Source organism: Crocodylus siamensis, chromosome 4, assembly GCF_052110815.1.
Source record: "Crocodylus siamensis isolate JL-2025a chromosome 4, ASM5211081v1, whole genome shotgun sequence".
Classification (NCBI taxonomy): Eukaryota; Metazoa; Chordata; order Crocodylia; family Crocodylidae; genus Crocodylus; species Crocodylus siamensis.
Genome location: NC_143398.1, coordinates 221,920,393 through 221,941,488, shown reverse-complemented (window position 1 = coordinate 221,941,488; position 21,096 = coordinate 221,920,393). Strand labels below are relative to the sequence as shown.

At 43.6% G+C, this 21,096-nt stretch overlaps 1 protein-coding gene across 1 annotated transcript in view; it reads left to right on the top strand.

Annotated features, from left to right (window-relative positions):
• ACVR2A (activin A receptor type 2A) overlaps positions 1-21,096 on the top strand; it is an 84,853-nt gene that overhangs the window by 37,195 nt on the left and 26,562 nt on the right. Inside the window, exons 2-4 of the mRNA XM_090045808.1 lie at positions 10,887-11,094; positions 13,879-13,988; positions 18,841-18,995. Of these exons, the coding sequence (XP_089901934.1) occupies positions 10,887-11,094; positions 13,879-13,988; positions 18,841-18,995 (473 nt within the window). The remainder of the gene's footprint in view (positions 1-10,886; positions 11,095-13,878; positions 13,989-18,840; positions 18,996-21,096) is intronic.

Sequence of the window (21,096 nt, the reverse complement as noted above, 5' to 3'; positions counted from 1 at the left end):
GTTATCTTGTGAAATCATGTTTGCACACCTAACACTGTTAACGTGATGTGGCATCCCGTGCCACCCATAAAAGGATCTGAAGGCACCTTGGCAGGGTTCCCTAGTTGAGAATCATGGTGCTAGTTACTTAAATTAGTGATGCTGATTGTGCCAAGGAAGAAAATTTGTGAAGTAAGTGCTTAGAGAGAGGAATGTGGAGAAAAACTCCAGTCTGTTACTTAATTCATTGCTAAGAAAAATTAAAGATAAGGGTGTAATTTTTCTTGCTTTTTACTTGTTGAAATGCTAACTATACTACATGCCCCAGCCAATTAATATTTAAGATGCACAGTTTTCCCATCTGTGAAATCCTTATGGTGCTTCTTATGGTCATTGATATCACAGAATACACTCTCAAATGTGGTAGCCTCATGGTAGCCTTCAAAAACAGAAATATTCTTGTCCATAATGAGATCAACAAATCTGTGACATTGGGTTTCATAGTTTTCAGGGACTGGAAGGGACCTTACAGATCATTGGGTTCAGCCCCCCCCCCCCCCCCGCACTTGGGTAGGAAAGACTGCCAGAGTCATGACCAGGCAAGATGGGCATCAAGATGCTTTTTTTTTGAAGATAGCCAGGGTGGATGACTGTACCACTTCTGGGGGGAGCCTGTTCCAAACTCTCTCAGTAGTCAACTTACAAAAGTGTGGGGTTTTTTGGGGGTTTTTTTGCATCCAGTCTGAAGTGATCTTCAATCAGCTTGTGCCCTGTATTTCTAGTCCTTCCCTGGGGGCCTTGGTAAATAGTTGTTCCCTTGGGCCCTGATGCATTCCCCTAGTATACTTATTGGCTGCCACCAAGTGTCCTCTAAGTCTTCTCTTCTACAGGCTACAGGAACGGTCCCTAGTCTCAGCCTCTCCTCAAATGACCTGGTCAGGCCTCTAGTCATGCATGTGGCCCTCCTTTGGACTCTCTTGAGCTCAGAGAGAGAGGGTTGTCGCTCTGGGTAGTTGGGCATGTAGACCAGTCAGAAATGTAGCTTCACAAACCCTACCACTGAAAAACTTGCATGTGTTTTTTTCTCTTCAGCTGCAGGCAAATCACCTTCTAACTGCAGAGTAAATTTAAAGAACAAGGATGGGGTGGGGGAGGGAATTTAATCTCTAGTCTAGGCTTTTAGGATGTGCCTTTACTGGAAGGAGGGTTCTGTTTTTAGTCATGATCATTAAGAATTTCTATGTTACTTGCCAATCGATGCAAAGTGTAGTTTGGCAAAGTTTTTAAAAAAGAAGTAAATCCAGATGTCTTTTGCATCTGTGCTGGTGATTGAGATGCATGTCTGTTCTAAGGAGATCTAAACTCCACAGTAGGGAAGCTTTCAGGAAGCAGTGGTAGGAGTGTAGCAGCAAAATCCCTTAGCCATGGTATAGATCAACGTTTCTCAGCCCGTGGGTCATCATGACCCAAAAGTGGATCACAAGAATATACGAAAGGGTCATAAACAGCCTTTTTAAAAATGAATAGACCAACTTTAAAAATGGATTCTCCTTCAAAGAAGAAAAACATGGGAAACCCTGTTTTTTCCCTTGCAGGCTGGCAGAGTTGCAGGCTGCAAGGTGTCCCCTGTGCTGCCACCCACCCAGCACACACACATACCCTCCATACCTCACACATTGGGGGACTGGGGATGGGGGCAGTGGGTTGGGAGTGAGGGGCACTGGGTCAGCACTGGCCGTGGATGTTTATCAGTGGGTTCTGTTGCAAAAAAGGGGTTGAAAACGACTAGTGTAGATAGTCACTGCGGGACCAGAATATGTGACAGATTATTCCTCCCTTCCCCCCCTCCCCCCCCCCCCCCCCAAAAAAAACCCCCAAACCAAACCAAACCAACAACCTATACCAATAAACCTTCCCCCTCCCCCCTTAGCAGAAGGAGTCTTTTTTTTTGTGGTAGAGGTAGTGCAGTTTTCTGCCCAGTTTCTCAGACCTGTTCTCGGCACCTCATTTGAGTCTGAACAACTTTCTGAGCCTCTCCCCCACTGCTGCTGTGGTGGCAGGGATTCAGCGCACACAGCTGGGAAAGCCTGCACAAACCTCCAGTTTAGACCTCCTTTTCTCAGTGTATGGAAGCAGCTCCATGAGACCTTCCCTTTTCAGGGTACGAAAGCCCTTTTTCCCATGCAAGTGGGGGGAAAAAGGATCATGAAAAATACTGTGGTTCAGAAAGTGCCATGGATATTCAGACCAGGATTGCCAACCCAAGACATTTTTTTTTTTTTTTTTTAACTCAGCCTGCAAGCTTTCTACTGACAACTAAACTTTTCTATTGATGCATATTTTTACTGATATATGTTTTACATAATGTAATTGTCCTTCTGCTAGGTCTTGCTCTGCTTGCAGGCCCCAATTAGAAGGCAGGGTTCAAATTTAGGGGTTTAATATCAACTATAGTTTGGTTGCCAGGAAGAAGGTTGCAATATTTTTTATTTTTTTTTTCTTGACTGAAGCAATGAATTTATACCATGCTGCCCTCCCTTTTCTTGCTCTAGTAAGGGACCCCAATTCCACCCTGTACCATGCTGACACCCCAGTCTACCTCCCAGCCATACCCTAGCTGGCCCTGTTCTTCCCCATCTTGGTACAGACCCCAAAAGAAGTCTACTTGTGACATGGCAGTATTACAAGCAGCCTTGGATGCAGCAGCAGCAGCATGTGATAAAGATGGGTGCTCAACCTTCAGCCTGAAAAGCCATCTCTGGCCCACGGAGTCATCTCATCTGGCCCGTAGAGCTTTCTGCCATAAAACTGGCAGCAGGGGTGCAGTGGCCATTTATACCCTCCACCCTGCCAAATTCCCAATCACCAAGTCCATGCTTCCCAACCTTTTCCTCAGCATGGCCCTTTACTCCCAATCCACAGCTCCTCACTCTCCACCCTGCCAGTGCCCCTCATCTCCCTGCCCCCAGCCCTGTTGGTAGGGGACTCAGCTGCCAGGGCTACAGGACTAGGGCCTGCAGCCCCCTGTTCCTGTCTGCCCCCCAGCAGCACCTGAGCCCCAGCTGCCACATGTAGGAAGTGGTGGTTGCTGTAGCCAGAACTGAGCGTGAAGCTCAACTCCACTCCCCACATGGCTGGCATGGCTGGAATAGAGTGAGGATGTGGGCTCGGGGCTCCCCACCCTGCTGCTTCCCTCAGGACTCCCACAGCTCAGTAGTTGGAACCCAGTGCAGGAGGTGGGGAGGCTTGGTGCCATTGCCAGCAGCCCCAAACTGACTGCACTGCAGGGGGTGGAGGGGAGGAATAGCAGGGTGGAGAGCCTTGAGCCTGCAGTGGGCAGCTTGCAGCTGCCCCACCCTGTGCACAGATCTGGAGGGTACATGCCCCCCGTGTCTCCCTCCCTGGGCACATGTAACCCCATTTTTAATCATTGTAACCCCAAGTTTCGGAGCTACTGTCCTAAGCCGCATGCAACTGGTCAGAGCCTGGCCATGCCTCTTTCCGTCTGCAGAGCTGGGCTATGCCCCCTCCTCCTCACTTTTGGATCAAGGCCTGGCCACAACCTCCCTTTGCCCTGCCCCTCCCCCTACAGGGTTGAGTTTGAGTTGGGCTATGGCCCCTTCCCACAGGTCTCGCTCCTTTTTCCAGCAGGGCTGCACTGAGGCTGACTTGCCTGCTTTCCCCCCCATGCCCCTCTGCATGGCTGGCACTAGCACTGGCCCTGGATCAGGACCACCAGTTGGATCCAGCAGATCCACCCCACAGACGGATCGGGCACTGCCTATCTGGCAGATGATGGGGGGCGGGGGGGAGGGGGTTTGTTTGGGTTTTTTTGGGGATAGTCGTTGTTCTAGCCTGGTTTTTTTTCTGTTTTTTTGTTTCTGTTTTTTCGTTGGGTTTTATTTTATTGACAAGAAACTTACTGGCAGTTGGCAGCCATGGTTCAGACCCACTGAGTTACCACCATCAGAAAAATCAAGGGAAGAAAGAGTCTGTCCCTAGTTACCTTAATTGTTTCAAGAGTGCACCTCTAAGAAATTCTTTTCAATGTGCAGAGTAAAATCTGTTTTTCCTCAGATATCTTGTACACCAGAAAAAAATTTGGCACAGTTTGGTTGTTAATTGTACTCTTAAAGTATCTATTAACTATGCTCAGTTCAGAAAGACAGGTTGGGTATGTGGTGTTGTTTAGTGTTTCCACAAAAGGAGGTTTCAGAAATTTCCATTTTCAGGCAACTAAGAAAGTTGTAATTTTTTTCTTTCAGTATAACAGTATACTCCTTCAGATACGTGGATAGTTTTAAGACAGAAAGATCATGCTGCTTTATAAAGGCAATCGCTGTTTATCCATTCATATATTCTTTGGCCTTTCAAAATTGGACATCTAGTTGTCATTTGATAATGCCTTCAGTAGAAAGATGTTCTTTGCTGTAGTAACGATATTACTGTTAGGGAAGTATATATGCCATTTCTGCATCTGTTCACAAGTATTTAAATAGGTTACCTCCTCTTAGTTGATACTGCTATGAAACTTTGGTGTCATGGAGTGAGCTTCATTATGAATAAGAAAAGATAAACATATAAGTGTCTTACCTGAAAATTTTAAAGTGATGAGATCCGCAGATTAAACGTGCAAAGAATGCTATTGATTTGGGGAAAAACCTAGACTTAAGTAGTAGGCATTCAAAACTTGTTCATTAAAATGTCCTTGATTTAATTTTCCTTACTGATCTAGAGTGCTTAGAAGTTGCACTGCATCTCCGGGCAGTGATATATATGGGCACAGTACACTTATTGTACATACATAATGCTTTCCAAACTGGAAGTGCTATAGGTGCCTTAATGTGGTTCTGTGGACATACACTAAGTTCTGCTTAGAAATCGTTCTTGGTACTAGAGTGACAAATAGCATCCGAACCATGGCCTTCTGAAAGGGCATTTTTCTTTCAAGAAGGTAAGAAACAAGGTATGAGTTATTTCAAAGGCTTCGGGCATTTGTACTGTAACTGAAACCCAGTTTTCTTAGACACTTCCATAGTGTGAGGAAAGGGCAAAGACTTTAAGTTAGTTTAGCATGCAAGGCATATTCATAAGCCTCACTGTAGCCATCGGGCATCTTACACCAAATATTACTGTATTTTCTCACATATTGCACACCCTCAAATAAGACATGCGCCTTGCGTAACAAAGGTAAAGAGTATTGTCTGACTTCTGGGGCTAAAGGCAGGTTACCACTGGAATTAAGGAGAAAGCTAGATATTCCTAAGGAAGTTTGTGTTCTACTTCTTAGCCCAGTCTATTTATTGAGAAAGTTGCAGAGGGGGGAAGAAAACCAGCTTTCTCCATCTTTACCAACAACATTGTCCATTGCCCAGTTTACTATTGCAGCTGACAAACAGGATATAAACACCATTGTGGGAAGGCAGAATGAAGAGGAAAAGATTTTCCCAGAATCACAGCCACACATAGGGTCAGAGCCTAATGTTCAGTTTACTCACCCTCCCTTTCTTGCTTAGGCAAAAATACAGTTCTAACCCTTTTACATCTCTCCCAGCTGAACTCAGTCAAGGCTGATCAGTCAAAAGCTGATAGCATAGTTGTTGTTGAAGACTGGACTGCATAGGTGGATTTATGATATCAAAAGGAAATGAAAATAGTCTGCAGGACAGTGAAAAAGAGGGATCAAGAGATCCTAACAGTGCTGTCTGTTTGTTTAGATCTTTTTGTTTTTGTTTCACAGCCCTGCAGACTGTTGCCAAAGAAATAACTTGATTACTGGCACTTCAAGACTATTAAAAAGGAGATTGAGTCATTAACACCTGTGAAATGGAGACCAGTTAGCAGAAGTCAGGTAGACAAGTAATGAGTCAGGAAGTTAACTGACTCCTCCAGCACTGGCTGAATAGAAATACTACTACTATTTTAAACTTTGGGTGGAGCAGTGGGATGCAGCTGCACCAAGGTCTCTGCTTCCCATCTGCCCCTGCCTTTGCCCTTGGTCCCACCCTTCCCTTCATGCAGTTCCTGGATGGAAGAGCACAAAAAGAAGCAGGTGCCATCCTAAAGCATCTCCATTCTGTCCTGGGCAGAAATTCAGCTTTCCTGCTTAAAATATGAACCCTAATTTTGGAAGGCTAACTTTTGGGGGAAAGTGGGTATGGTATGCAGCAACTTCAGCACAGGAAGACTTTGCCTGCACCATGCTGCATCCTCTTTAGAGATCCATCTGGAGTTTGCAGCCTGTGCTCCATGCTGTGGCCAGGATCCATGTCTCTGCAAGCAGGGAAAGTAAGGCAGGCACTTCTAAGGCTTAAGGGGGGCAATTCTGTCCAGGAATTCCTGGGGTGTGCAGGACCAGGCCCGTCAAACCCCAGGGACCCCTGCCCAAGGAAGGCTGGAGAACCTGGGCAGCTTCATGTTGCCTGAGCAATTCTGTCATAAGCAAACAGATGTAGGCCACAGTAAAGTGGTGAGCATTTGTGGCTCCAGCTAGACAGAAAGTATGGGCATCTGCTTGCTTTCATTTTGTGCCGCAGTCAATTTTTATGCCTGCAGAGATGTGAAGTTTGTCTCCACAATCAGTGGCATACAGATGTGTAAACTTCAGAGGAAAGGTCTATCCAATGAAGGCAAAGAATACTATACAACTTCTTTGGCTATAGACAAGTTGCCACTGGAATTGAGGAGAAAGCCAGATATTCCTAGGGAAGTTTGTGTTCTACCTCTTAGCCCAGTCTAGAGCCTCATCAGAGACTGTGGATTTGAGAGAGCTGTGGGGAAAGAAAACCCAGCTTTCTCCATCTTTGCCAATGATATTATCCTTTTATGTTGGCCTGGATTGCTATTGTATCTTATCTGACAAACAGTATTTTAGACACCATTTTCTAAGGTTATCCTACACCAGCCGTTCTCAACCTTCTTAAACTCAAGGCACTCTATAATTTTCCAGAATTAAATGGAATTCCATCTAAAAAACTAATATAAACCCAGTATGACTATTACAAATAAATGTAGCAGTTACAATTAAGAATTTATTAATAATATATTATAACATACAATATAATGGTTACCCATTCAGGCTGTTGGCAGGGAGTATTCCTAGGCTCTGCCTGGCCTTGGGCCTGTGTTCTCTCAGTGCAATATTTAGACCCCCTGCACATGGTTTCAGGTCACTGTTGGGGCCTGGGAACAGGCAGGTCAATTTATGCCCGTACTTATTCCAGGGTGATCCCCTCTGAACTCCAGCTCCAGTGCTGTAATATACAGAGTCTGTGCATGTTTGGCCAGCAGACATGAGGTGCCAGTCTGCGTACTTGGTGTGTTAGAGGTGTACTCATGGAATTGGAGGGGTGGGCACACAAGGTAATTCTCTAACCCAGGGGTTTTCAACTTTTTTAATAAGCCCCCAGCAGTCGAGTGTGGAGTTGGAGGGGAGGGGTGGCAGCGGCTGCATGCAGAGCGGAAACAGTGTGGGTGTTTGGTGTTGCTGGCAGCTGCCATGGGTGAGTTCTTGCTAGGGCAAGAATTTCTTTGGGGCATCTAGAACAGGGGCCTGCAACGTATGGTTCACAGGCCAGATCCAGTGTGTGGAGCCTTTGAATCTGGCCTGCAGAGAGCCCTGGCTTTGGTAGCATCCTATAGTGGAGGACTCTTTGTACTGCACCATAGCTGGATGACAGGGATTTGGGCAACGGGAAAGCTGTCCACGTGCTCAGCATGCCATAGCTGGGAGGCAATGACTGTAGCATGGGAGGATTCTGCCTGCACCATGCTGCATCCAGGTGGTGGGGAGAAGTAGTGAAGGCAGCTCAGTCCTAGAGCCAACCTACCTTGGACCTGAACAGGGACATCCCAGCCTCCCTCCAGAAACCCTTGCCAACCTGTGATCTAGAGCCTTCTGCGACCTTTGTCAACATCTGTGGTCGTGAGACTGGCTGCTTGGCTCTACAGTCTGGAGGTCCCAGGGGAGAGTTGGAGAACATTTTCTATTTGCAGGTTCCATTTTGTTTAGTGCAAAGAAAGATTAATCCCTTCATACTTTCACAAGATTTGTGTGTCAGTCTGTTTCTTTTGCATCCCCCCCCCCCAACAAAAGAGACCAAACCAACCCCAAACAAACGAAACTTAAATACCTCTCAGACTCTAGACATAGAACCAAGCACTTTATTTCATTAAATATTACAATACTTCTTGGACAGTAATTCCAGCAGAGAGACCCTCTGCAACTTCCAAGTATGTCTTATCCTGTATTAACAAGTAAACATGATTGATTGATTGATTGTAACTCATGATTGAACTTCGCTTCCAGAACTGCTCGCTTTTGTAAACCATTCCCTTCAAATAATTTAAATTTTTCAGGTGAAGTATCAGACTTTGTTACAAAGTGCTGTACAGTCAGATGTTTTAGCTGAATTATTCTTCCTACATCTCTAACAGACTCTGGGTTTTATTGTAATATTTCTGTTTGAGTATGTTCATGTTGTAATAATGTTGCATGTCTCAGTTTCTGTGGTTAGTCTATGAGTGGGGAATGAAGTGTGAATGGACGTCCTGCTAAATCACAGAGCTACTTGTGTGTGGGGTGGAGGGCTAGGGAAGAGGAGATGGATTTCAGCATAAACAGAGACTTGAATTGACAGATACATCAACAAAGGTGGGATTGCAGGTGCCACCCAGGATGGAAATGAACATGACAGTAGATGAAAGAATGAAGAGTACAGGCTGTCTGCTCTGAGAGGATAGTCTGATGATGAGACTGACCAGCTGAGTAGCTTTGGGGGTTGTGTCTGGGCAGGCAGGAAGGAGAACAGCTATCTTTGGGGTGCTCAGTGCTGCATGTGCTAGTTTGGGGACAGAGGAACTGCTTAACTCTTTTGAGAGGGCAGAGAACCTCTGGCTGGGTGGCCTTTGGTTTGCCCCAGTGAATGCCTTTATTGAAGGGGAACTGTCTGTTTTGCTGCTTAGATCTTTAGGGGACACTTCTCCCGAACACGAGGAAGAATTGCTCACTCAGGAGTGGAACTGGAAGGTTGAGGCTGGGCCCCTGAAAACCGAAACATGTCAAAGGACTTCCAGCCAGGATTTCAGGGAGAGTTGGGGCTTCCCTCCTTCCCTCCCTCCACCCCCTGCCAACTCCATGAGCTCAAGATGGCATTGCTGGTATCAGAGATATCAGGTTAAGGCATGGAGGTCCCAGACAGGCACCCACTGTTGTGGGGCAGAAGGGTGGGGGGATCCATGACAACAGTTACTTCCTTTTCTATCTGTCTTAGCAGTTTCTCCATCCTTATTCAGGTAACTTTCCTATGAGACACTGCTGCAACTAAACATTATGGGTGTCTATACACGTGCTGCGGGTAGGGGAAGGGGCATTTTAATTGGAGCGATGCTGCAGCATCATGTGTATTCAGTGTCCCATGTTTCAAAATGGCCATGGGCATACTTTAACTATAGCTCGTTCAAGTTTTAGTTAAAGCGTCCCTACCTCCATTTTGAAATGTGGGGCCCTAAATACTCATGACATTGAGGCATACAGGAGCGTTCTAGTTGGATTGATTGAGTCTACTAATTAATTGATTCTGCTCCAATGTGTTCTAATTAGAATGTGTCGGAGCATGTGTATAGGCACCCTATGTTCTCTCTAAGCAGTAGAAGAGTTTCTGCTATAATATAGATAGAAATGTTTCTACCTTGAAACTTAGCATTGTTACTGTTGAGAAACTAAATGGCAGAGGGCTTTTTTTGGCTTTTAAACCTTTATTTTACACACACACACACGCTCATACTCTCTGCAGAAGTGTTTGCCTCTTCCCCCAAGAGGCAGAGCACGAAAAACTTGTCAGTAATAAAACATCCATATTAGTAGAGCTCAAAACCTTCTTTGTAACACAGTGCCTTTCATGGGAGTACACATTGAGGACTATCGGTCCATTTTCCACTTTGCAAAGTGTTCCCTTGATGGCCTAGCACAATAAAGCAGTCTGCGTTTTGTTGCAAGATGAAGTGTCCAAATTCAAAATGAGACCAATGCCCAGAGCAGGAAACAGAAAGTCTGTAGGGCATTTAGAGCCAACCCCTGTAAGCCAGTTTCTACAGCTCTTCAGGTTTGCTATCTTGACTTGCCCTAGCAGGAGACTGGCTAGGCAGATAATGCTTCCCTGAGCTACTCAGTGCAGGAGAGAGAAAACGTATGCAGTCTTGAAGTCCCAGTTCAGCATGCCAAAGAGGGCACTGAGGGCAGCAAAGGGTGATCGCACCTGGGAGCACTCCAAGAAGGCATGGAAGATTGTCTTCTCTACCTTGTTATTGTTGCCAACTCTACTGGGTCTTGGTTATGGACACGTGTCAGTGGCCAGAGCCCCCTGCAGCCACCACTGAAAATCAAGAGAGAGACTAGAAGAAAGATGGTGGTATGAAGTTGAATTTATAGTTGGTCTCAACTTCCTTTGATTAATATAAATGAATTGTCTTTATATTGTATCACAAGTATAAAGAAATGAAATAAAAACAACCTTAAGAATAGGGTAAAATAAACTAATTATGCTACTTTAGAATTTCTAAAACTACTAGTATTTAACTACACTGATTCAACTTGTCCTTCAGCCGTTAACATTTTTGGCTTCTGTTAGGCAGTAAGAAACATTTTCAAAACTTTTCTTTTATTTGCTAACAAATATTCTCTAGCCTTTCTCCCAGTCTTGAGAAGCTTTCCATGTCCTGCAGCCTATATAATTAACTATAAGGGAAGGCTTTAATTTTATTGGTTGTTTTGTTTCATCTGGAAGAGTCAACTTGAAGTTTAAAAGAACTTAAAGAAACTGAAAAACTGTTCATGCAACTTTGATTTTCAGTGTTTCAGCTCTCAGAATCTTGTGTTTTAATTGTAATTTATTTTAAATCACAAATAGGTGCCATACTAGGAAGATCAGAAACACAAGAGTGCATCTTCTACAATGCTAATTGGGAAAGAGATAAAACAAATCGTAGTGGTATTGAACCTTGTTATGGTGATAAAGATAAAAGACGACACTGTTTTGCTACATGGAAAAATATTTCTGGATCAATTGAAATTGTGAAACAAGGTTGTTGGCTCGATGATATCAACTGTTATGACCGGTAAGTGAATTATTTTTCTATAAATTTTATAATTTTTGCTATGTTGAATATTAATGATAATTAAAAGCTTACCAAAATTCCCCAATGACAGAAATGTTATGAGACAACTGAAAGGATTTTAATCCATAGTTTGAGCCTGAAGATTTTATTTTGTTTGTTTAGAGTTAGATATCTAAATTAATATTAAAGGCATCAAAATACTTTTAGTTTTATTTTGAGAGGGGTTGAGTAGTGTAACTTTGACCTGGGTGACCACCTTTTAAGTTCCCATATTCAAACTTCTTTTATTTTTTAGTTACTGGTTGTGACCCAGGCTAAATAAATGCCTTTGTATACAAAGAAACATATGATAGGCAGTCAAGTCATAAATTGTATAGTATAGGCTAGATAATTGAAGAAAAGAAAAGGAAGAAAAGAATTTATTATTTTTTACCAAAACATACTTCTGAAATTCAAACTCCCAAGATAATACTATCTTCATATTTTTGAATATTCAACTTTTCTTCTAGAAGAAGAAATGCTATTCACTATGAATATCTCTTCTCCTAAGGAAATGTTCCCTGCGGGGTTTTTTTGGTAGGACGCATTTATTTTAAGATTTTCAAACAGTACTGCTGACAGAGAAGTTATACAATTCTTCTGATTTTTTGTTCTTCAGAGAAATACCAACACATTTATAATATGGCTTTTCTCAACAACACGAAAGTATTGCTGGACTGAAAGGAAAAGGAATTTTTAAAGAAACTTTAACTACTAATTTTGTCTAGAAATTGTTTTAAAGCCATGGTGGAGACAGCTAGGTTATGTTCTTTCCTAAGCCATAGCTTAGGTAGAGGACTGGAGATATTTAAAACAGATTTAAACATTTAGGGTGGAATTTTCAACTCTGCTGCTATTGAAATCCAGCGAGAACATAATCTACAAAATGGATCATTTAGGCAACTCTAAGCACTAATGGGAATCTGATGACAGGATTTTCAAGAAATGTGAGAGAATATTTGGAAGGCAAGGAAGTCAAGAGAACAGGTGGGAGCAGTGAGAAAAGATTGAAAATGAAGAACCAAGATTTATTTACACAAACTTATATTAGTACTGTTAAATTGGTGGAAAGTGTGTGGTCTTATTTGGTGTAAAGTTTAATTTTGGTTGCAGTTGAACTGAATTATTTCTAACGTGTTTCAAGAAATATGTAGAAGCAAAAGAGAATACCAGTTTTGGAACATGAAATGCCCAACATTTATTGAATGAAAAATAAGATAGACAAGCTTAAAAATATTAGAAAACTTCATACTTCTGTTCTTCAATAACTGTAACTTATGGAAATGCATTGATCATTGTTTGGCGTCCTTTTATAAACAAGTTTGTTCATAAGGTATGATATTTTGCCAGGGCTGTCTGCTATATTTAATTTAATATGTGAAGTTGTATAGCCATGTGCTAAATTTAGAGTTTGTGGTAAAACAAAGTATAATTAATGGCAGAGGTATAAGCATATTGATGTGTGAATGCATTATGGAAGTAACAGTAAATTGCATTTGTTATAATAGGTTCAAAAACTGTCCTTTACTGTGAAGACAAATACAACATTTTAAAAGGGTTCAACTTTTATAAAAGAGGTAATCCTCATCTCTTTCTGCAAGAAGTTCAGACTGTTCCTTTATTCCAGCGGGTCAAATGTATAGCCCGTGGGCTGGACCTAGCTCATGGAGTCTGTTAATCTGGTTTACTGGGATACCAGTATACCACCAAAAGTTGTGGCTTGCTGAAGAATCTGGGGCTTTTGGGCCCCAGTAGACATGGAGATCAGCAGACAGAAGTGCGAGTGCAGGTTGATTTCAGCCCTGTTTGCCAGCTGCTTTGCTTCTTACCACTGCTTTGGCTCTTATCTCCTCAGCTGTTGGTCCCATGCTGGAGTTGCCACAAGTTGTGCTGGAGCTAGAGCTACAGCAGTGGCACAGGGTATGCGGCAGCAGCAGCTCCATCTCTGGCACTAGGCATGTAGCAAGAGTTGGGTGTGCCTCAGTTTGGAGCCGGAGCTGCTCCTGCTGTGTCCCCTGGGGCTGGAACCACCCAGTGACACGGGTTGGATCCAGCCTGTAAGGAGCCCACCATGCAAATCCGGCCCGGGACACCATGCAAGTTTGACATCCTTGCTTTTATACTTTTGCCTCTTTAGTAGAGACATCTTCTCTTGCCTTGCTTTGCCTCTCCTAAAACTATTTCAGAAGGTTTTTGTGACTTCTCTTCACCAATTAATAGTATTCTGTCTTGTGAGCTATAGTTGTTGGTAGAATAAGCCCTAACTTTGGACATTGCCCCTAACTATTTGATTTCATATAATTTTTCTACACTGTCTCCAGTGAAGAATGTTCCTGTTCTCTACAGAATTGTACTGAGGTTTTAGTGGGTGAACTCAAGTAATTTTTGCTAAAAAATGTGTTTATGATGTCACATTTAAATTTGGGTTCATGGCTCATTAATAAAATGTTCAAGATGTTTTAGAAATTTCTTGGGCCTCTAGTCTCAACCTTAAAAAGGGAAAAATGCTTGCATCTTCTGATAGAAAAATTAATCAGTGTTATTTTGCTGTAAAAGGAAATGTATCTGTATTGAACTATGGTTTCTCTTGAGCAGAGATTTATCTCCGGATGTCATGCCATTCTGGATTACTGTCTTACATTTGTTAAAGTGCACTTTCAAGTTTAAAATTTTTATTCTTGCTCTTGTTAAAAACAAAAGTCAGTTTAAAATTAATAAAATCTACTTTCTTGTGATCTCTTACAGGAATGATTGTATAGAAAAGAAAGACAGTCCTGAAGTGTTTTTCTGTTGCTGTGAAGGCAACATGTGTAATGAACGTTTTTTCTATTTTCCAGAAATGGAGGTCACACAACGTAAGTTTGATATTTTAAAGAAACTGTTCTGCAAAGTTTGTAAAACGATCTCATTTTTTTTATGTTTTAAGAGGGGAGACTTTTCTAAAATGTTCACTAAGTCAGTGTTTCTCAAACCATGGGTCGTGACCCAAAAGTGAGTTGCAAGAATATATGAAAGGGTTGCAACACACCTACCCCCTACCCCACACACTAGTGGACTGTGGGCAGCAGGTCAGAAGTGAAAGGCACTGGGTCGGGACTAACCATCAATATTTGCAAATGGGCCCTGATACAAAAAAGGTCGAGAACCACTGCTCTAGATAACTTCTGTAAATAGGAAAGTTACTGTACTAGAATAGCAGTTGTATTTTAGTTCAAATTAATTATGAAAACAGCCAATTTGATATTCAGCTTAAATAGAAAGTCTGTGTTTCAGAACAGAGCCATTTAAAATGATATAACCACTCTAAACTGTTAACTATGTCATCCTGTTTAGCAAAGATGTCATCAAGAAGGCTAAATAGAAATAATTAGGTTTTTTGTTTTTGAAAATATAAGCCAAATCGTGGAATTATAGGGCATCTATACATATGCTTGAGGGGGAGGTGGGAAGCCAGGCACTTTAATTAGAGTGGCTTCAGTTAAAGCATCCACAGCATCATGTGTATTCAGCATCCCATGCTTCAAAATGGCAGTGGGGGCGTTAACTGAAGCTTGTCAAATGGGTTTTAGTTAAAGTGCCCCTGCCGCCGTTTTGAATTGTGGAGATACTGAATACATGTCATGTGGAGGCTGCTGGAGCACTCTAATTAGCATGCTTCAGCAGACTTGATTAATTGAGTCTGCTCTATGTGTTAATTGGCAGTATTGGAGCAGAGGTATATCACGTTTATAGGTGGAAAGTTGGGGTGGGAAGGGATGTCAAGACTAGTCCAACCTCTTGCTTAAAACAGGACCATCCCCTAACTATATCATCCCAGGCAAGGCTTTGTCTAGCTGGGACTCAGAAATCTCCAAGGACAGAGATTCCACAGCCTCTCTGGGTAAACTTCCACTGCTTTACTACCCTCCTAGTGAGAGAGGTTGTCCTAATATCCAACCTAAACTTCCCTTGCTGCAACTTGAAACCGTTGCTGCTTGTTCTGTCACTTGCCACCACTGAGAATAGTCTAGCTCCATCCTCTTTGGAACCACCTTTCAGATAGTTGAAAGCTGCTATTAAATCCCCTTCAGTCTTCCCTTCTCCAGACGAAGCCCAGTTCCCTCAGCCTCTCCTCAGAAGTGATGTGCCTCAGCTCCCTAACCATTTTCATTGCCCTCTGCTAGACTCTCCAGTTTGTCCACATCCTTTCTGTAGTGGGGGTGGGGGGCCCAAAACTGGACACAGTAATCCAGATGTGGCCTCACCAGTGCCAAATAGAGGGAAAGAATCATTTCCCCCCACTCCTGTCCCCCCATCTGCTGGCAGTGCTTCTACTAATGCAGCCCTGTATATCATTAGCTTTTTTTGCAACAAAGGCACACTGTTGGCTCATATTCAACTTATTCTCCACTGTAACCCCTAGGTCCTTTTCTGCAGAGCTGCTGCTTAGCCAGTCAGTCCCCAGCCTGTACTGGTGCAGAGGATTGTTCCATCCTACGTGCAGTTGTCCTTATTTTCCTTGCTGAACCTCATGAAATTTCTTCTGGTTCAGTCCTCCAATTTGTTCAGGTCTCTCTGAACCCTACCCTCTAGTTTATCTATGGCCCCCCCCCCCCCCCCACCTCACTTGGAGTCATCTGCAAACTTGCTGAGGGTGCACTCTATCCCATCTTTCAGGTTGTTGATGAAGATATTGAACAAAACTGGCCCCAGGACTGGGCACTCCACTTTGTACCGGCTGCCAACTAGACATCAAGCCATTGATTACTAGGCAAAGTTCTCTGAGCCAGACAATCCAGCCACTTTTCTGTTCACCTTACAGTCCATTCATCCAGCCCATATTTCCTTATCTTGCTTGTGCTGTTGTTGTGCGAGACTGTATCAGGAGCCTTGCTAAAGTCAAGGTATATTATGTCCACAGAGAAAGTCATCTAGTCATAGAAGGCAATCAGGTTGATCAGGTATGATTTATTCTTGGTGAATCCATGCTGACTGTTCCTAATCACCACCTTCTCCTCTAAGTGCTCAGAAATAGATTCTTTGAGGACCTGCTCCATGACTTTTCCAGGGACTGATGTGAGGCCGACTGGTCTGTAGTTCCGCAGATCATCCTCCTTTCCTTCCTTAAAAAAGGGCACTATAGTTGTCCATTTCCAATTGTCAGGGACCTCTCCTGATTATCAAGACTTTGCAGAACCCCAGGCCATTTTCTTTGAAATCACAGTGGCCAACTCTCTCAGTACCCTCAGGTGCATTGTGTCCAGTCCTATGGACTTGTACACATCCAGCTTTTCTAAATAGTCCCTAACCTGTTCTTTCACCACTGTTAGCTGTTTACCTCTTCCCCAAACTGTGCTGCCAGGTGCAGTAGTTTGGGAGCTGACCTTACTTGTGAAGGCTGAGGTGAAAAAGGCATTGAGTATTTCAGTCTTTTTTGCATCATCTGTGACTAGGTTGCCTCCCCTGTTCAGTAAGGGACCCACACTTTCCATGATCTTCCTCTTGTTGCTGACATACTTATAGAAACCCTTCTTGTTACTGCTAACATCCTTTGCTAGCTACAGTTCCAATTGTGCTTTTGTTTGCCTGATTTCATCACTGCATGCCCAACCAATATTCGAAGTTTCTATTTCTGGGCAAACTCCATAGTGAACTCCCCCTTGCTTGAGACTAGTTAGGCAAGGGGCTTAATCATTGGTTAAACTCCTGAGTTTTAGCTACTTTCACTAAAAGTGTGTAGTTTAACTACTTGTAATTACAGAAAGCCTTACTTTAAAGGCTTGTCTTCAAAGAGGAGGGTGGCAAACTGATCAGGAAACTGCTTGCAAACTGGCCTGTTTGGTGTCCCTTTTCGCTTGGTCCCCGATTGCTCCTGGAGTCTCCTTTTATACTCTACTGGGCCTGGCTCTGCCTTTTCATTAAGGCAGACACAGGCAGCAATCACCACATCAGTCATGCAGGTAGCAGCACTCCCAGTTGCTCAGAGCACATGGCCAGGCACACAGCCCACCAAACAAACATGCGGCAAGCCAAAGACACAGGCAGCTCTGGCTGACTTACCTTGCCAGAGCAGGATCTGGTGCTTGGTGCCTGGCTTCTCTTTCTCTTCCTTCTGTTGCTCCCAGTGAACTGCTTGCAAACTGGCCTGTTTGCTGTCCCTGTCCACTTGCTCCTTGATCACTTGGAGAGTCTCCTTTTTATACCCTTAAATAAAAAAATCTTATCTTGAATGTAAGGACCTACAGTGGTAAGGTATGAATGAATAACTAAGACAAAGCACCCATATGTGCATTGTGAATGGATGATAGCTCTTGTTCAATAGTGAGGTTAATTTTAAGTTAAGTGCACAAATGGTCCCTTACAGCTATATTTCATAATAGGTTTTTTCCCTTTTTAAAATGAATTGACACAATATAAGCTGAAAAGAAGTTTCATGGGAAACTTCCATTTGTTAAATTGGCTTAGTCTGAATCAGATCAAAACCAGAAACTTGGAAATTCCCTGAAAGCCAGAATTCCAAGAAAAACAAGACATTTCCCAAATTATTTCCTTCCTCTGAAGCTTCAACTCTTCAACAAAATTAATGTTTTTGTCAATTTTACCCCTGCTATTAACAAAGGATGGCATAGGAGTCATGTTGTAGCTGTGGTGGTTCAGAAATTGTGCTAGAGGCAAGGATTTGTTAGGGTGATATCTTTTACTGGACCGACTATATAGTTGGTATAAAGTTAGATAAGCTTTTGAATGTGAGAAATGCTTTGTCAGGTCTAGTAAAAGATCATTTAAACCTAGCACTTGTGGGACGTGCACAGTTTGGGCTTTCTGGATGCTCCACTGTGCTGATTGCCTATGAGCCTGGTGACTGAGGCCATCCCTAGTGTTTCAAGCTCCAGCCACCATTCTTAGGAATTGCAGGCTTCCTGCTGCTAAACAGGGAGTGAAGCCAAAATGAGAAGGACTTGTAACTGAATAGCTGTTAAACTCATGCTAAACTGTCTTTCTCTAGGACCCAGGACCCATGGCTCTGGGGCAGTCTCATCAGGAAGATTAAGGCTGAGACCCCTACAACTTTAAGGTTTTCCAGCTTTAAGTTAGACCTGCTCAGTGGATTTGGCTAGGGATCTCGGAGCTTTCAGGCTTCAATGCTCAGAGCCAGGCCTCAGGAATTTAGGCAGGTTTTATGGGACCCTGCCTTGGATTCTGCAAAAATTTGTTAACCTAGAAATGTTTGAAATTGAAATTTTTCAGGCTTAAAGGAACAGGCTTTTCCATTGCAAGTTTGTTTCAACAGAGCTTTTAACTAGCCCCACTTTACAGAAAGCGCCTCATGGTATATTTTCCAAAGGTTCAACTTTTCACTATGTGAATTCATTTTTCAGTAATTAGTAATAGAATAGCAGTCTTAAAGATTATTTTAGGAATCGTTTGAATATCGGATGGTGGATTAATCCACTATCACAAAAGCAACAAAGGGATTTTGATGCACACATCTTTTCAGGAAAACTTATGCTCTTAAAATCCTTCTGTGCTTTTGAAAATCTCTTCTATGTCTGGTTATTAAAGTATGCTATATTTAACTGAATTCTGCCACTCAGTTTTGCGAGTTGAAATTGACTCTGAGTTTTACTTTTTAAATTCTCTTAATTCTGTTTAAGTCTTGGATCGTCTTTTTCTGCTTTGTTAAAGTTTCCATTGTAAAAGATTAATTGTAACTATTTTTTTCTTCAGCCACTTCCAATCCTGTTACACCTAAGCCACCTTTGTTCAATACCTTGCTTTACTCATTGGTGCCTATAATGGGAATTGCAGTGATCGTACTCTTTTCATTCTGGATGTATAGGCATCACAAACTAGCATATCCTCCAGTACTTGTACCAACCCAAGTAAGTGGTTATATTATTTTGAATAATTAATTTTAAAACAATGTAGCAAGAAAAAGAGAGAAAGGAAGGTTGTATATTAAGTCATGTCACCAAAGGCTGTGTTTGACTTTCTTTTTATAAAGGTGTGGATGTGTTTTTTTTTTTTTGTTTTTTTTTGTTAACACTTATTCAGATAAAGAGATATGCTTCAGGCAAGAACTGGTGATTGTAGGCCCTCAAATAAACTTCTTCAACATAATAAATATGTGGTCAGGATTCAGATAATCTTTTAGTACTTTTTTTACAAAGGTTCTGTGTTTGCTTTAAATAAAGTTGCAAGATAAATACTTCGGGTAAAACTTAAATCTGTTGTAAATAGTAGATGCTTAATATGAGACAATAATGGGAAAATAAATACAGTAACTGTTATTAATGGGACTGAGCAGGTGCTTACCAGTCTGAAAAAGTTATAAAGATTTGGGCCTGTATAATTACACATAGCTTAAAATTAAAATGAAGGAAATGTGCTAGTGCAGGCTTATTTAATGTTTTAGCACAGGATAAAACATTGGTCACTAGCAGAAACAGGTTATTTTTTTTTAAAACTTGGGAATAAGTATAGCCAGCAGTTTTTATAAAGAATCAAAATTTTCTAAGTGAAGCACAGTCATTGTGTTGTGTTTGTTAGTTTGAGCTGTTTAGGATTGTGATTGTTCTTCCTCTCCCTTCTCTTGTGTTTTTGGTTAAACTTTTGTCTCAAATTAATCCACATCCAAAGCGTGTGAGGATCATGATTTTTGGACTGTAAATTGCTTTGGAGCAAGCGGTCTCTTTTTTTCTAAACTATGTGTGTGTGTGTGTGTAGCTCAGGGGCGGGCAATGTATTTCAGGCAGTGGGCCACTTACCCGGTTTTGGCAGGCTGTCGAGGGTCACATGGGTAGCCCCACCCCTCAACAGGTGCCCTGCCTCCAGGTCACCATCTTGGGACCAATGTCCCAGGGCCAGCAACAGTAGGGCCCAAAGTGGGGCACAGGCTGGCAGGGGTCTGTGGAGCCGGGCTGTGCTGTACCAGCAGGGAGAACAGAGAGCTGGCCTGGCTCCATAGAGCCCCTGGGACCCCGCGCTCCTGCCACCCTGCTCTGGGCCCTGCTGACACTGGCCCCAGGACACGGTGCAGCCCCATGTTCCCATTGGACCCTGGCCACTCACTCCCAGTGCCCCCCAGGCTTGTGGTTCACGCGGGGAGCAGCGCACAGCCCTTACCCCCTGCTCACCACCAGGGAAGAAGCTGGTGCTGAGCAAGGGGAAAAGTGTCCCCTCACCCACCCCATGGCCACTCACAGCCCATGCTGGGCTGTCTGGAGCAGGCACAGGCAGACCCACGCGGGCTGTAAGTGGCTAGTGTGGGGCGCCAGGCACGGGGCAAGCGAGGGGCCACTTTTCCCCGTGCTCAGTAGCAGCTTGTAACTTAGCCCTGCTGTCAGCCTGGGCTCTGCGGCTGCTGTCTCTACGGGCAGCCCCAACAGGCAAGCCCAGAGCCACGCAGGGCCCAGGCTGGCAGTGGGGCTGGGTTACAAGGTGGTACTGAGCGCAGGAGGGGAAGAGCGGCCCCTTGCCTGCCGCATGGCTCGCGCTCCCTGCTGCAGCTGCCCACAGCCTGCACAGGGCTGTCTGGAGCAGGCACAGGCAGCCTCACAGAAGCTGCAAGTGGCTGCAGCATGGGGCAGGCAAGGGGCCACTTTTCCCCACTGCTCAGCTTTTCCCAGGGCCACTTTTTCCCTGCCTGGGGACCTCCCTTGCCCTGCCCTGCCCTGCCCTGCCCCCCCCCCTTCCCCTTAGCTGCGTTTCCAGCATGGGGCAGCCATGTGGGCCCAGGCCAGAAGCTCCTGCTGGGGCTTCCGGCTGAGGGGGCGGGGTCAGACAGGCCCTGCTGTTGTGGGAGCCTGCCGGGCTTCCCCTAGGTCCTACTGCTCTTGGTTCCTGTCGTTTTTGACAGGAACCAAAGACAGAAAAATATTAATTTTCTAAATTTTTTAGGGGTCCCATGGGCCAGATGCTGCCCACCCCTTTTATAGCTGCTAGCCTGCCATGACCTTAATTTCCAATTGGCCCTATAGAGGG